The sequence below is a fragment of the Callospermophilus lateralis genome, chromosome 10, assembly GCF_048772815.1.
Source record: "Callospermophilus lateralis isolate mCalLat2 chromosome 10, mCalLat2.hap1, whole genome shotgun sequence".
Classification (NCBI taxonomy): domain Eukaryota; kingdom Metazoa; phylum Chordata; class Mammalia; order Rodentia; family Sciuridae; genus Callospermophilus; species Callospermophilus lateralis.
In genome coordinates this window covers 59,325,638-59,343,230 of record NC_135314.1, presented here as the reverse complement: position 1 = coordinate 59,343,230, position 17,593 = coordinate 59,325,638, and the positions used below count along the sequence as shown (strand labels likewise).

Below are 17,593 nucleotides of genomic sequence, written 5' to 3'. Positions count from 1 at the left end.
AAAAGGATATTTAAAAGTGAGGATAGAAAATGAACATAAATAGAATTAAGTTTCTATATTTCAAAGTAATAAAATGTTGATACAAAGATAATGTGATGTTATTATTCATATTTTAATACCTAACGCAAACAATAAAAAAACTGTACAAAGCAATATTCTGAAAAACACTATGAATAGATCAAAATGCAATTCTAAAAATTTTTCAAGTACCCAAAAAAGGCAAGGAGAAAGAAATAGATAATGAGAGATAAAGGAGAAAATACAGAATACAAAAAATAAAATGGCAGATGTAAACCCTAACATTTCAATAACTGCATTAGATATAAATGGTTTAAATACACTGATCAGAAAACAAATATTGGCAGAGTGGATGTAAAAATATGAGCCAACAATACACTGTCTACAAGAACCTTACTTCAAATACAATGGCACAGTGATGCTGAAAGTAAGAGGATGAAAAAAGATAAAACTCACAAATATTAATTTTAAAAATTTAGAGGTAGGTAAATTAATATCAGAGTTCAGTGCAGAACAAAGAGAAACATTACATAATGATAAAAGGATCCCTCTTCCAGGAAAACACAATGATCCTAATTATATATGTACCAAAAAAGTACTTCAAACTATAGGAAGCAAAAACTGATGAAGGTGAAGGTAGAAATACACAAATCCACAAATAAAGTTGAGAATTCAATACTCTACTTTTAGCAACTGAATTACCAGATAGAAAATTACTAAAAATCATCCAAGAGGGTCTAAATGATACACACAGACTACACAAACTAACAGTGACAGAATAAACATTTAAAAAAGAAATGAAAACTGTACTAACATAGACTTTTCCCTGGAAAGGCCATATAACAAATCTCAACAAATTTAAAACAATTAAAATCATTAAGAGTATTTTTGTTTTACCATAATGACATCAACCTAAAATTTATCAACAGACAAAAACAAAAAAGTCCAATAACTTGAAAATTAAATAACATATTTCTAAATAACCCATGAATCAAAGAAGCTTCATATAAAATTTTAAAAATACATAGAACTAAATTAAAATACAATATAACATGTTAAAACTATATGGGATGCAGGTAAAGCAGTACTGAGAGTCAAATCATAGCCTTAAATGTTTACATTAATTAGAACCAATAAAGTATGTTCTCACTTCAAGAAACACAAAAATTAAGACCAAAATAACCTCAAAATAATCTGAAGAGAGAAAAAAATCAAGACAGAAACCAATGAAGCTAAAAACTGAAAAGTAGAGAAAAAAATAGTGAAACAAAAAGCTGCTTTGAAAAAAAGTCAATAAGTCAATAAACTTCTAGTAAAATACAAAAAATAAAAAAATTTAGAAGATACAAATCACCAATATCAGGAATTTAACTGGTACAGCAATGCAGATTTTGTTCCTCTTAGAAGGATAATGAGGAAATAATGCAAATAACTTTACGTTCATTAAATTGACAACCTAGAAAAAGTAGATCATTACCATCAAGACCACAAACAACTAAATCTCAATAAAGATGAAATATCCAACTTGAATGATCATATAATCATTAAAGAAACTGAATAGCTGAAAAAGAAATCTCTAGACTCAGAAGATTTCACTTGAGAATTCTATAAACTTAAAATATTCCTCAACAAAGTATTAGCAAATCAAATTCCACAATAATTATACATCATGGCAAACTAAAATTTATTCCAGATTTGTGAGGCTAGGTCAACATTTGAAAGTCTATCAATGTAATATATAGCATATCGATAAACTGAAGAAGAAAAATCATACGATTAGATTAAGAGATGCAGATAAAGCATTTGACAAAATTTAACACCTATTCATATTAAAAAAAAATTCTCCACAAACTAGTAATAGAGTTAAACTTCCTCAGTTGATGCAGAACAACTCTAAAAACCTTCAGCTAGCATCATACTTGGTTGTAAAAGTGAAAGCCTTCCTCCTAGGATCAGGAACAAGGGAAGAACATCACACTCAATTATTATTATTAGCATAATATAGTAAGTTCTAATCATTGCAACAAGGTAAGAAAGACATACAGAAAAGGCACACAGAGTGAAGAAGAAGAAATAAAACTGTTCCTATTTGCAGATGACATATTATGTATGTCAAAAAATGTCAAGGATTCTACAGAAAAAAAAAATGCAGAACAAATGAATTCAGCAAAGTTGCCAGATACAAAACCAACACACAAAATCCATTCACACTTTAATTTGCTAATAATAGAGAAACCAAAGTTTAAAGTACAGTGTTATTTACAGTTGCTTCAAAAATGAAATAATTAGGTATAAAACACATTAGAGTATCTGTATCCTGAAAATTATAAATACTGGTGGAATAAATCAGAGACCTAAATGAATAAAGAAACATATCGTGTTCAGGGATTGGAGGATTTAACACAGCAAATATGTCATTCTTCCAAATTGATTCTGTAAAGTCAATGTATTTCCTATGAAAAAAGCAAGGTGTTTTGTGATCACAGACTATCTTATTTCTAAATTTATATAGATAAAGTCACAGGACCTCAAATACTTAAAACAACTTTGAAAAAGAAAGATCATGTGTAAGAAACTCATTTACCATGTGTTAAAGCTTATTAAATAACTACAGTGGTCAGCACGGTATTAGATAATTTTAGGGAAGGATAATCACAAAAAGGTCAATGAAACAGCTGTAGAACTCAGAAAAGAGACTCTCAAAGACATGCCTACAGGACCTTTTACAAAGAAGCAATTCACTGGAGAAAGGACAGAGCAACTGGATCTATATAGGCAAAAATAAATACATAAATAAACCTCAACCTAAACTTCATCTATTATTAAAAAGAAAAAAACCAACTAGATCACAGAAGTTAAACCATAAAACTTAGGGTAAAAAAAAAAATCAATGAAAATCTTCAGTACCTGGGTCTAGGTACTTGACACCAAAAGCAGAATCCACAAAATGAAAAATTGAAAAATTGGACTCCATTAAAATGAGAAAGCATCTTGTTATGTTACCCAGACAGGTCTCAAACTTGCAATCCTCCTGCCCCAGTTTCCCAAGTAGCTGGGATTACAGGCACAGCCACCATGTCTGGAATGACCTCATTAAATTTAAAATTTTGCTCTATGAAAGACCCCATGAAAGGAATGAAAAGACAAGAGATAAATTGGAGAAAATATTTGCAAACAACATATTCAACAAAGAACTTGTATTCATCTAGAATACACAAAGGACTCTCAAGACTCAACAGCAGAAAGAAAACAAAAACAACAACAACAATAAAAAAAAAAAAGCAACTGGAAAATGGGCCAAAGGCATGAACAGACATATTGCTGAAAGGGCCACAGATATAAAAAATACATAAAAAGATGTTCTCATCATTAGCTACCAGAAAATGCAAATTAAAACCATAATGAGATATTACTACATGCCTATCAAAATGGCTAAAATTTAAAACATTGATAATATCTAACACTGTTAAGGATGTAGAGAAATTGGATCACTTTTACTTGTGGGAATAAATATAAAACTGTACAGCCACTTTGGGAGAGTATGGCATTTTTTTTAAACTAAACATGCACATAACACATGCAACCCAGCAACTGTACTCCTAGGCTCCTATTGCAGAGAAATGAAAAACATGCTCACACAGAAACCTATACACAAATGGTTCTAGCTGCTTACTCATAATAGTCCCAAACTGGAAATAATCCAAACATCCTTTGTATCTTTAAATAGTTATGAAGAATAGAACGTCCTTTGTACCTTTCAATAATGATAGTTAAACTGTGGTATGTCCATATCATGCAATGATAATCTATCTAAAAAGGAACAAACTATTGATAAATGCAATAACTTAGATGAAGCGCCAGAAAATTATCCTGAGTTGAAAAAAGAGGGAATCCTCAAAGCTTACATACTACACATTCCATTGATATAGTATTCTCAAATTTATAATGACGGAAAACAGAGTAGTCATTTTCAGAGATTAGGGAATTGGAGAGGAGGGAGGTACTGTGAAGAGCACATGGATGTCAATTGTTGGGGTCACATCAATGTACATAGTGATAAAATGCCCACAATGAAATGTGGATGCTTGCGCGTGCACACACACACACACATGAATGCAAGTACAAGTAATGAAATCTGAAATCTGAGTAAGGCTAATGGATTGTATCCATATCAATTTGTGGTATGTTGCAATAGTTATACAAGATGTCACCACTGGGAGAAATAGGTGAAGGGTTATTTATGATGTATATTATTTCTTATAGCTGCATATAAATGTATTATTGTCTCAAAATAAAAATTTAAAGCAAACTTTTACATTTCTTCTAGTGAAGTATGATCCAATATATATCAAGAGCTATAATCATGCCCATAACTTGACTGGGCGATTTCAGTTTACAAATCATCAGTCATTTATCACTTGAACACCCATAGTAGGCACTGTGGTAGGTGATAAGAGATTCAGTGGTAAAAAGAGCAGGTATGGACCCCATATTCAGACTAAGAAATATGAAAACAGCTCAAGTCTGAAGAGGGTAACTATAAATCCAATCATGCGTAAAAACTAGAACTAACTTAAATTTCAAACAACAAAAGAAAGGTAAGTAGTTTTTGAAATATTACACGTTCATTAACCTGGTTATAAATATTATTTAATGGAATGGAAAAATGCATTTAACATCAAGGGGATTGTTAAATAAAAATCATATATTTATTAGTATGATAATTAATGACAACTTATTTTATATGAATAAAATTTTATTGAATTTTAGATAATTAGAAAGAATAAAGAAATGCAAGATAAATGCTTTTCTAAACAGCATCTGATAGTATCATCTTTTCTGTGTCATGGTATTTTCACTTTTATTTATAAAAAGTATAGACATTCATTTATTTAAATTTTTACAAAGTCAAGAACCATCAAATGGAAAAAAATAAGTAATGCTAAGGTAAATTCAGCTTTGTGACAACATTAAATGGTTGCAACGGTTAGGTTCCGAGTGCAGTCCACTTGGGAAAATCATGTATACAACAGCTGTTCACATCCAGTCACTCAGAAAAGTGAGAAATCAGAAGTCGAGAAGCATGGTGGAAGAGGGAGTGAGAACACATGAGGGAAGGAAAGATGTTCTTACTGAATCATGGGGTTGGTATCATAAATAATTTGGGAAACATCTGGGAAGAAATCACCTGTAGGTTTCTTAAAGTGTGATTAAGGCGAGATAGCCACCAATACAAGCATGGCCAGATCTTCATAGCACAAAATTGAATGGGGAGTTTGTAAACTAATCTGGTGAACTACAGGACCAACCAAGCCAGGTAATTAGTCACAAGAGCAGTCTCTTTACAATGGTGAAAAATGCATCTGGGCAAAACTGCAAACCTGAGCTGTCAGAGTGCAGACTCTCCCAGGAACATGCTGGAAGTTACCCTGTTTGTCTCAGTCTTACCTCTTTTGCAAAAAGAATTATTTTGAAACAAACAAACAATAACCTTGCCCTTCCTACAATAATCCAACCTCGGTCAAACAAGGAAGAATTATGCCTTTTGAGAGAAAAGGCATCAAGTGCTGCCCTCACTAAGAGTAACCTGGTGTCACAGCAAGGGAGACCTGGTCAAATTCACTCTGGGAAGCTGCCCAGGAAAGCTAAGGTCCCATACACCTGCCTTCCTGCTTCTGAGCTGCCCAAATAACCTAGCCCTTTTGTGTCAGACCTTCTGCTGGGTTTACTAACTATAATAACCAAACAAGGTGTTAAGTCTTTTCATTGCCCAGTCCAATGCCTCTCATGTATTTAAAAAAGAAGAAAAAAGTTTTCTTTTTAAAAAAAATACTTTTCCAGGAAATAATGAACAATTATGCCATGGACCTGTAACAGATCCTAGAATAACACAGACAGACAAGAATCTGTCAATATAGCAAAATTCCAAATATGAAATTCATGGTTCAGGAAGAAATAAATAAATAAATATGGAGGGGTTTCTCAAAGAAGTCTCCTTTGTTTTCCTCCATTTCTCGCTAAATTTTGTTTGTGTAAAAAGTTTTGATTCTATGTGACGGAAGAGCCATCACTGTTAAGACCAATATTAACCATTTATGCCATCAAGCCCTCTACACAATGAGGGAATGAACAGGCAGAGGCAGAACACAACACAGGGTTGCTCATTATTTTTTCTAAAGACACCTATTTTTTAAATAATTTCCTTATTAAATTCCATCTGGCACTTTATTCTCTTGAAATTATTAAGTTAGGCATGAACTAAAGAACAAGCCCATCTGGACTGTAGTTTGAGTTTTAAGTGCTATTCTTCTCTTATATTTCTCCTTGGCTTGGCACATCTTTGAGATGCAGCTTTTGAAAAGAATCCCAGGACATCTGTGGTGGGGAGACAAGGCTTCAGGATGGAGCGTTCCAGTCCACTGTACACATCTTAGTGGCCAGTAACTGTCTTCCACTTTGTGCTTTTGTCTAATATAATCGTAAGGAAAGTCTATCCAACCCACCCTTCCCCTTGTATGGAGGCATCCCATTAATTTTTTTCTGAACACAACCTCTCTTCATGTCCTATACAAGGGACCCTGCCCGACTCTGGGCTGGCACCATGACAGGAACTGCACCAATTCGCTCCAGTGTTGCTTGGCTGATGGTGTAGGAGTGTGTGTGCTGAGGCCGAGGCTTCCTGCTGACTGAACCATTGTTCCTGGACATGATCTGCGGTGAAGACCCTCTGTTGGCTGTCACTACCAGAGTCTTATGTGAACCCGGCACCAGATGGTTCCCATTAGCATAGATGGAGGGGATGTTGGCATTGCCTGAGTGAAGGGAGAAAGACTGGCGCAAGTCACTGAAGTGGTTGAATGACTCCGTGTTTCTATGAACTTTTGGATTGTTGCTCCAGTATCGACTGTTATAGGTGTTAGAAGAGGTCAGCGTGTTGTTCTCTGAGGAGGATATCTCTGTGTGAAATGCTTTGGCAGAAGAGCATTTAGGTGGAAGATCATCCTCTCTGAGAAGGAACAAAAGTTGTCATTAGGATTTACTTCAGATTTATCCTATCATCCTACCCAGGAATCTTTTTTTTTTTTTTTTGAAGTTAACATTAGTATATCTGAAACAAATGGTCTATCATGAAGCAAACATGGCAGCCATGCTTAGCCTCAGCTTCGGTACCCACTCCCTGTGAATCAATAGTCAAGGAATTCTTTCCTCAGTTTCTCAGTAGAAAAGGAACTATTAGATCTCTCAAAGAATATCTCTTCTAATATAACATGCATACATATATATATGTTTTTGTGTAAATTATATAAATACATAATATATATGTATATATACACATACATACACACACACACAAACACACACACAGAGAAAGAAAGACTAAATAGTCCATAAAGAAATCCACTGAGTGAATTGTCATCAAATAGCTACAAAAACAAACTATAGGGCTGGGGATATAGCTTAGTTGGTAGAGTGTTTGCCTCACATGCACAAGGCCCTGGGTTCAATCCCCAACACCACACACACACATACACACACACACACACACACGCACACACTCAAAACAAGCTATATATGAAGAACTTCAAGAAATCATTAGTGTTGGCTTGATTTTATTACCATTTGGAGTTTGAGAAATCAAATTACTATTTGAGATTGTGCTTATGAGAGATGTTTCTCAGTAATTCTTGTTCCTCAATAACCTATTCCAACACACAGCCCAAACTCTAAAGAATTATAAGAGGCAAACAGATGTCACTAGTTTAGATGTTGATTCATCTATTTAACATTTATAGAGTACATTCTTCTATATATTTCATGCAAAAATGACACCTAACTGGGGCTGGGAATATGGCTTAGAGTTAGAGTGCTTGTCTAGCTTGCCAAGGCCCCAGGTTCCAAACTAAGCACCATAAAAAGAAAGAAAGAAAGAAAAAGTACATCCAAGAAGCCTATGGTTAAACAGTGATGACAATAAATGCAAAAATATCTATAAGTATAAAAAGTTGGGCAAGAGGCTAAAAAGACATTATATGTGAGGAAGTGATGCCTGACTACTCTTGAATTAAATCAAGAGATTTATTTAATAGATAATGAAAGAAGAAGGTGCATGGACCAGGAGAGTGCAGAAGCTTGAGCAAAGACACTGAGACAGGGAAAACAAAGAGTAGTATGGAGCACAGAGTAAGCAGGGCAGCTATCAGATCCTGAAGGCAATGCAGGTCCTGCTAAGGAGACTGGAACCATTAAAGCATTTTCAACAGGATATGATATAATGAAAGCTGAGAGTGAGCCTGTAACATCAAATCTCCATAAGATGCCAAAAGTCACTTTTCTTTAAAGATCATCTTGACATTGCTTTTTTTTTTTTTTTTTTTTTTTTAAGACAACTCATCTGAACTCTCTGGTACAGTGTTTACAGTTTGAGTGCTTCCTAAGGGTTCAGGTGTTGAAATTTAGTTCCCATTGTGAGGTTTTTTTTGAGGGTGAAAAACTTAGTCACTTTGGTATCTGGAGGTGGGGTCTTTGGGACATGATTCGGATTAAATATGGTCATAGGGTGGGGCTCCATGACTAGATCCTGAGAGTTTTATAAGAAAATGGAGAGAGACCACACAGACACAGACTCACACACACTCCTGTGCAACCTCCTCAAGCCTGCCAGCAAGGAGGCCACCACCAGATATGGCCTCCTTTCCCCTTCCAGAACCCTGAGCCAAAATAAAACTCTTTTGTAAACCTCTATAACAAAATTCCTGCCTCAGGTATTTTGTAATAGTAATGAAAATCAAGCTAATACACTGTCATTTACACCAAAATAGTGTGTAAGGAATTAATACGTTCTTAAAGTTCTCCTTCTTACTTTATGTTTCCATCTATTATAGCCTGATGCTAACCACATGTATGAAGTGAATTTTTCAATTATGCAAGTCACTGAACCCCACCTACCCGGAGATATGGAGGAGCAGAAAAGCTTCTCATCTGTCTCCTCCTAGTTTGGTGTGTGTTGGATCTTTCTTGACCCAAGGGAAAGCACTGAGTGTTATCATTAGGAAAAGTGACATAACACACAAGAAAATATCATGTGGCCACTTTAATTATCTTGGCCATCAGAGTTATAAGATTAGCAAAGAAATCTTGACTGCCAAAATGAACAGATTACACATTGGCTATGTAGGACAAATCATCTGACATACAGACCTTATTTCATTAGGAATTTCTTCTTCCTCCTCCTCTTTATGTTTGCTTCTCCAATAAAAGAATGCCCCTAAAATCAGTGCAATGCAAAAAATGATAATAACTGCACCAGTGCCAATGGCTCCAGCTATTAGTCCAATGCTCCTGGGCTGGGCTGCAAAATATATTTAAGGTAGATTTAAAGAAAAGAAAGAGGAAGAGAGAGAAATTGCATATACCCATACAAAGTATAAACATATGTAAGCTTAATTATAGCATACAAAACTGCCTGAAGTATCACATCCATATAAAGCTAAACCTCTGTTAACTTTTTTTGTGTGTCTGTGTGTGTGTCTGTGAGTGTAGTTCTGGGGATTGAACCCAAGGCCTTGTGCATGCAAGGCAAGCACTCTACCAACTGAGCTATATCCCCAGGGGTGAAGACTAACACATAGTAGGCTCTCAACATCTGGCGAATGAATAAATCATTAAGCAACTCACGCAGCTTCAAGAGAGCAGCAGCTGGAGCAGAGCAGGAACAGACAGTGCCTATCCAATTTGCCTGAGTGCCCCAAGTGAGCCTGGCACCCATGGGATACCTAATGATTTCATCCCAGCCACATTCCTCCCTTTTGCAACTAGAATTCAAATAGCCCAGAATTCTCAACTAAAAAGAAATTTCCTTCACTGCTTATTTATAATCAGATACCCCCAAATCAGGCATATAAAAATAATTAGGAAAAAACACAAGAAGGTCTTGCTACAGATATAAGCTCATTGTAAATTTATATGTCTATAGCACTATGAAATAAGAATTGGTTTAATTCTAACAATCCTGAAGAGAAAGACATTTTCTTATAAAGATCATCATATACTTAAAAAGTATACTGATATTTACAAAATATTTTCAACTATTATTAAAAATGAAAGAATTTCTATTCAATCTTCAGACAATCTCGAAACAACCAGAATCCTTTGTTTACTGGTTTGACAAAGGTTATGGAGTTTCACACCTAGAGTTGGCATCATGATTCTACATACTTACGTGAGATAACCTGCAGATCCAAAAGACAGGTGCTGGTTCCAATGGCGTTAGAAGCCACGCACTGATACAAACCTGAAGAGAGAGCACTGATGTTCCGGATAGTGACTGTACCCTGGACCTGGTCTGTCACAAAAATAGTAATCAAGTGAGGATTTGGTAGAATGAATAAGAAAACCAAAGAAATAGGCAAAAGATTAAACTATAAAAATAAATAGATACCCAAGAGAGTTGTCAATTTTGTTTATGTTGGGGGAAGAAATTTTTGGTTCTTGAATGTTAACAATTAAAACTACTTGTTAAAGAACTGAAACTAACTGTCTTCAATAGCAGCAATTTAAAAATTCAGTCTGCATATTAGCATGTTATACCCTAAATTCTAGAGGCCTTCCCTAAGGAAAGGGTGACTAATGCTTGTTCTAGAAAATTTATGATCATTAGGACCATATTTTAATTCTGAGAAAATGCAACAACACAAAGATCAATTTAAACTCCTTAATAATATCTACTTTATAACTGATGGAGAAAATCTATACCTTGTTCTCTAAGGTATAGATTGTTACTCTCTTCCAACAACTATTACAATTCTTGGTTTAGCTCAGATTTTCTAAAAGCAGTTACTAAGATGAACATGAGGTTTATTGAGGGAAACATCAGTAAAAGAAATAGAAAAGAAGCTGGAAACAGCAGGGAGAACCTTAGACTACGAGTTTGACCTCTGTGAAGGGAATAAGGAGAGTCTAGGCAGGGAGTGTCTCAGCCTGCAGCATAGCTTTATGGAAGATTCCATCAGACACGTGGAGAATCCTTGAGCCAAAATCATCCATTAAAGGCACCCCATGCCTTGCAAGAACAGGCCTGCATTGGTAGCACCACTCTGCTCACCACCAGCTAAGAGCATTGTGAGGGAAGCCTGGCCTTGATAGGAAGCAGAGGTACACTGAGAGAGAAGCAGCAGGGGCTGTCTATCACTCAATCATGCTCCCCACATCAGGAGGTTTGAGCAGTATATTTTCAAGGTGACCACACTGGTAGTTCCCAGGAATGTTCTGACAGTTGCCATTTTTGCAATTCATTAATATCAACATAATTTGATTATTTAGATCTATAAAATAATAATTTAGTAATTTTAAAATAATAAAATATTAATAATAAATACTAAAATATTTTAAATATCATAAAAGAACAAAATAATAATAAAAATCCAAGTTAATGAATATGTGCCAAGCATTAGGTAAGCTTTTATATATATTATCTCAATCTTTACAATGACTCTATGAAGTATTTTTATTATTGATCCCATTGAACAGATAAAGTGACTGATGCTTTAAATGAGTAATAAGATTACATAGTTGCTCATTAGAAATTTTAATTGGGTGGCTGGCTGGCTTACCTCTAAGCTCTAGGCTTCTCTGCCTCCTTCCACAGGAAGAATAATAGATCCTGTTATCTCAGTCATTCAAAATAGCTGGAAATTTAGAAGTAGGTACAAAAAGCCTCCTAATGGCATAAGTTAAAAAAAATCTGGCATAAATTCCAAACATGCCTGGGGTGACACGTGGAGCTAACCCCACAGGGTTGACTTATTTTTAGGTGAAACTAAGACTCAGTTATCTAGGTTCTGGAGCTGCCCTCATCTTTATCTAGATCAAAAGAAGATAGAGAGGAGGGGCTCAGCAAAAGCAGATCTGACCACAATGTGCATGTCTGTATCAGCTCCTTCATTTAATTCATGCATGTGTGCTGAGCACTTTCCTTTGGGTGGGGTAATTTTCGAGGATAATGATGCAATAGTGAAAAGGTCAAAATGAGACAAGAAGGAAAGCAATTACAATCAATGGGCTAAGTGCCAGCCAGGACTGGGGGGGGACACACAAGAGGGGCTCTAATGAGAGCCTGGGAAATCAACAGAACATGGGGGAGGAAAAAAACCACTGGCCCAGACTGACCCAAGTAAGAGCAAATTCACTGAAAAATCCCCACACGTCAATGTCACAGAGTTGTCCTGCTTTAGTCAGCTTTAGGTCACTCTGACCAAAATACCCAACAAGAACAACTCAGAGCAGGAAAGTATATTTAGAGCCCAAAGTTTCAGAAGTTTCAGCCCATAGGCAGGTAATTCCATAGCTTTGGGCCCACTGTGAGGCAAAGCATCATGGGGAAAGGACATGGCAAAGAAAAGATGCTCCCGTGTCAGTAAGGAAGCAGAGAGAAAGGAAGCAGGGAAGAGCCGTAGGCAAGATGCACCCTTCCGTGGCATGCCCCCAGTGACCCGTGTCCTCCAGTCACACCCCACCAGCCTACAGTTACACTCTAGTATATTCATTCAAAAGGTGATGGACTGATTAGGTTACAGCTTTCATAATGCAACCATTTTACCTGGGAATATTCTTGCAATAGGAGGAGCTTATATCCAAACTATAACACCTTCCCACATAATAAAATGGAGTGTGTGTTAAGGAATGACTGAATTATCAAACACACACTTGAATTAGCATCAATATACAGCATAGGAAAAGAAGAGATTTTATTTTCAGCTTTTTTATTTAATAGGAGCAATATACTGTCATTTATACCAAAATAGTGTGTAAGGAATTAGCATGTTCTTAAAGTTCTCCTACTTGCTTTATGTCCCCATCTACTGTAGCCTGATGTTAACCACACATATTAAATGAATTTTTCTGTTGCAGAAGTCACTGAACCCCACCTACCCTGGAGATATGGAAGAGCAGAGAAACTTCTCATCTGTCTTCTCCTAGTTTGGCATGTGTTGGATCTTTCTTGACCCAAGGGAAAGTGCTGAGTGTTATCATTAGGAAAAGTGATATAACACACAAGAAAATATCATGTGGCCACTTTAATTATCTTGAACCCATATTATATGATACCCAGGACAGGATACTTGCTAATTTGGGACATTTGGGTTGTATTTCACACATCAAAGTCAATATATTTAGGGTAAACTGGTTTGCCTTTGTATGTTATTTTTTTTCCTTAAAAATAAAAACAAAACTTTCTGAAGATTTTTGGTGTCAGGGAGTGGGCACAGGAGGTAGGGTTCAGTGAATTTGCTCATATACTTGGCCAGGCCAGGATCAGAGGGTTTTCTCTTCTGATGTTAACTATACATTCTGTTAATTTCCAATGACTTCATGTGCTCCCCTAGTACCCCATATTCTCTATCCCTGACAGACTTTAATCCATTTATTTTAATTGTTTACTTTCATATCTTGTTAAGGTGAGAACTGGGTTTGTCTTATTAATCATCACATCACCACACTGTGAAATTACCCAGCATGAAGAAAGGTGCTCAATAAATAAAGATGTCTCAACCAGTAACAATAAAAAGCACTACCTTCTTTCTGTTATCTACCATTTACCACATACTCTGAATTAACAGCTTTAAATGTCCCATTTAATCTCCATAACAAGCTCAGGTTCTATATTTCCTACTTTTCAAAGATGAGAAATCCCAGACTAGCTACTCAATTTGTCCAAGACTAAATAGTACACAGGTAGAGACAGTCTAAAAAATCAGATCTGTCCAAGTCCAAAGCTCATAATCACCATATGTACACTTGGCTTTCCAGTAAGACATGTATAAGTGCATAATTCTAAGGTACAGCTATAGGATATTTCCTAACCAAGCAATACTCCAATGCTGTTAGTATTAAAACTAAGCCATCTGCCTAACTCACTGTTCTACACATGTCCTAACGCCATCATGCAAGAAAACCATAATCTCTGGGCAACCAACCCCACAATTCCACATAATGTTCTTTTTTCTTCTTTATTTTCTCTTGAGTCCTCAAATTCTAGAAATTTGATCAGCTCACACTAAACCAGTAATTTTGTTGGCATTTCCAGAAACAATTTGGGAAATTTTAAACAGCTGCTCTAACCAGCATTCTGGCATGTAGAAAGCTAAACTCTAAAGATTATTGCTTTAAAAAGTTATTTTTAAAAGGTGAAGTCATTATTCTCCCTTTGTCTCTACAGATGCGGACAATGTGAACGTGTTGCTAGAAAGTGCTATTAAATGAGTCTGACATACCATGGTAGAGCTAACTCATAGTGTTATCCGGGAATGAGACATACACTTTGAAGAAAGGATTAACCAGCATCAGAACAGGCCTGTTTATGTATACCAGGCAAAGCAGACACAGGAGGACTCTTCAGTAAATACCAGACTGTCTGCAGCCACAAAGCACACAGCCCTTTCTGAAAGTAGCAAGGCTAATTCCTCAGTCTGTCACTTATCTGGTCCTGCTCTGGTACACAAGTAATTCTCTAAAATCAAGTTACTTCTTTGATGATCTTTTTTTTTTTTTAATTTTAAGAATGGGGAAAGTTCAATTGTGTGGAACTGGTTTGGAAAGCTCAAAGGATATTAAGCCCTACAGTTTTACTTCATACTAGCATTGATCTTATATAAACAATGCACCTAAGCCATAACACCCTTCAGAAAGAGAAAGAAACAAATGTAAGGGTATGTTTCCAATTCTACCATTTCTACTTAATTCCAGAACCCCACCTCTGGCTTACTAATCAATAATGCATCAGCTAAGAGCATGTATTCCAGAGCTAGATGGCCTGAAATCTGTTCTACCTTCTACTAGTTAGGTGGTCTTTAGGGTCTTGCCTGTTCTTCATCCATGTTTTAGCTTCCTCATCCTTATAACATGGAGCTAGCAAAGTGTCCTTACATCAGAGGACACTATGATAACTAAATGAGATAATGCATATTGATGGGCTTAATATAGTATCTGGTAATATTTCCATGTGGGAATTCCTTGCAAATTTTTGCATATTTTTGAATCATGAGAAAAATCTGTCAAGAAATTTGGAAAATATCTAGTATCTTGAAATTCCCAACAAGTATTAAATATTATTATTTGAAGATGAGAGATAAGAATTACTGACTCATAAATTATTTTGTATTTTCATATGATTTGTGCATTTTGAATAATAATGAATACCCATAATAATAAACAGTGAATTATTTCTTATATAAAAAGCTCAAAAACATTCTGTTAAAAAGACACAACATTAAATATGTGGCTTATTATTATTTGAACATATTATGACAAAATTACATATTTTAATAATATGTAAAACTGATCTCAACTTGAAACAGACATTTGATGATAAAAATTTGTAAAAATAAAAAAGGAAACAGTAACACAAAATAAATGTCAAATAAAATCTATTTAAAAACTTTAAAGATAATACCACAAATACTTAATATTTAAACTCCATCACTCTGAAAGAGAAGTTTAAAATAATATATTGCAATAAAACATACTAATCAATAGCCTGATCCTTGCTTGTTCTCTAAACTTATTTAACATGCAAGGAATTTAGGTGTTATCTTTGAAACTGTGTTTCTTGACATAAAGCAAGAAAAGATATCCAGATGTGCATTTTAGAAACAACATCAGTAATCAGGGTGAAGAACTGGCAGCCAGATAACAAATGGGAAGTTTTGATAATAGCTCTATCAGGAAGTGAAGAAGGCCTGCACTAAATCTTTAGTGATAGAGATAGAAAAGAGATAGGGGTTAGGATTCAGGAGAGACTGAAGATTGCCTGTGTGTGAGGACTGGTTAAATGTTGGAACTCAGGAAAGAGAATTAATTCAGTTTTCCGTTGTGGTGATCTGAATGAACACTAATGGTATCAACTCAGAGAACTAATTTATACATGTTTGCTTGAGGGAGGTAATGAGTGAGTGAGTGATCCCCTGGGACCTCTAGGTGGAAACTGAAATGATAATGGTAACATTAAAACCTAGACCAAAAATTAAGAAATAATTTTAAAATACCTCTTACTAAGACTGCTCAGTGGTAGAGCACTTGCCTAGCACAAGCAAGACCTTGGGCTCTATCCCCAGCACCACCAAGAAAACAATGCCACAACATCAAAAAAAAAATACCTCTTATAACTTATAGAAACTATATCTCCTAAAATATTTTGGGCTAAAATTAAATCAAAGTTACAAATGTAAAACAACTTAAATATTCAACAAGAGGAGGATATATACAATATATTCCTACAAACGAGTCATAGATTTTTATGTGGGAAATGGTCCCTAATATATTCTTACATTAAAGGAATCAGATTATAAAACAACACTGACATAAAAACACTTAAAAGAAAAAATGGTACACAGACAAAAGATTGGCGATAATAAAGCACAATGTTGGCTTAGCTATCTTGTGATGAGTATTACTTGTAAAAATGTAAAACCATGCTGAGAACACCCCTGTAATACCAGCAACTTCAGAGGCTGAAATGGGAGGAGCTTAAATCAGAAGCCAGCCTCAGAACTTAGGGAGATCCTGTCTCAAAACTAAAAAAAAAAAAAAAAATCTGGGGATTTAGCTTGGTGGTAAAGAGCCTCTGGGTTCAATCCCAAGTACCATTGAGAAAGAGAGAAGGAAAGCATGTTTGTATTACCAAGAAGGAACGCATAGGACTGTTTACTGTGTTCTTTAACCTACCTGCTGATTACCAGATTTTTCTCTACCTACTTTTTTTATGGTAATGTTAAGATTTTATGATTGTGGATAACTTCAAATCATAAAAAATCACTACAAACTAGTAGGTCTGACTTCCAGTTGAGACAATGTGGTGGCCTTAGCTAATGTGTAGTTCCTTCTAACAACCCCCCCCCAAAAAAATGTGCAGTTAACAATAATTATAAATATTCAGCCAAGCTTTTGTAAGAAAGATAAGAGATATCCCACAGGAGCCGGAAACAAAGTCAGAAATGAAGGGTGGATATATGTCTAGAAAGACAGTGGTTATGGTTTCAATGGCCACATAGCAACAAAAGAAAGTCACTTGGTCTTTGGTCCCTATGGATGGGACTAAACTTGGGCCTCAATTTAGAGCCAAGACTTTGAATGGGGTACACCTTCAAGTAAAAGGAGAACTAGAATTCCTCCAATTTGCTCAAGTAATAATAATCACCGAAACATCTAATATTTACTGAGCATAATTTATCATGTGCCAAGCTAAATATTTAATTTGGAAAAGTACAAATAATGCAAAAAAATATTAAACATAGAGGAAAAATGATAAACTATTATAAACCTGAAGGAATCTAATGACATAAGCTCAAGTTGGGTAAGGAAAAGTGGCATAACTGCAAGAATAAATTTACAAGTCTGCATCACTCCCACTGTGTGATTTTTTTCTTCTGGTATTGGCAGTTCAACCCAGGGCACTTTACCATTGAATTACATGTTTAGCCCTTTTTAATTTTATTATAATTTTTTAAATTTTGAGAAAGGGTCTCACTAAGTTGCACTAGCTGGCCTTGAACCTGTGATCTTCCTGTCTCATTCTTCCAAA

General features: G+C 35.3%; 1 protein-coding gene across 2 annotated transcripts in view; it reads right to left on the bottom strand.

Moving 5' to 3' along the window:
- Positions 1-4,900: 4,900 nt before the first annotated feature.
- Positions 4,901-17,593, bottom strand: part of Igsf11 (immunoglobulin superfamily member 11) — a 149,535-nt gene continuing 136,842 nt past the window's right edge. The window contains exons 5-7 of one of the 2 annotated variants that reach the window (XM_076867764.2): positions 10,238-10,360; positions 9,217-9,367; positions 4,901-7,024 (exon numbers count right to left, since the gene is read on the bottom strand). In XM_076867764.2, the coding sequence (XP_076723879.2) occupies positions 6,583-7,024; positions 9,217-9,367; positions 10,238-10,360 (716 nt within the window). In that variant the 3' untranslated portion in view covers positions 4,901-6,582. The remainder of the gene's footprint in view (positions 7,025-9,216; positions 9,368-10,237; positions 10,361-17,593) is intronic. The other variant, XM_076867765.2, reaches the window with a different exon arrangement.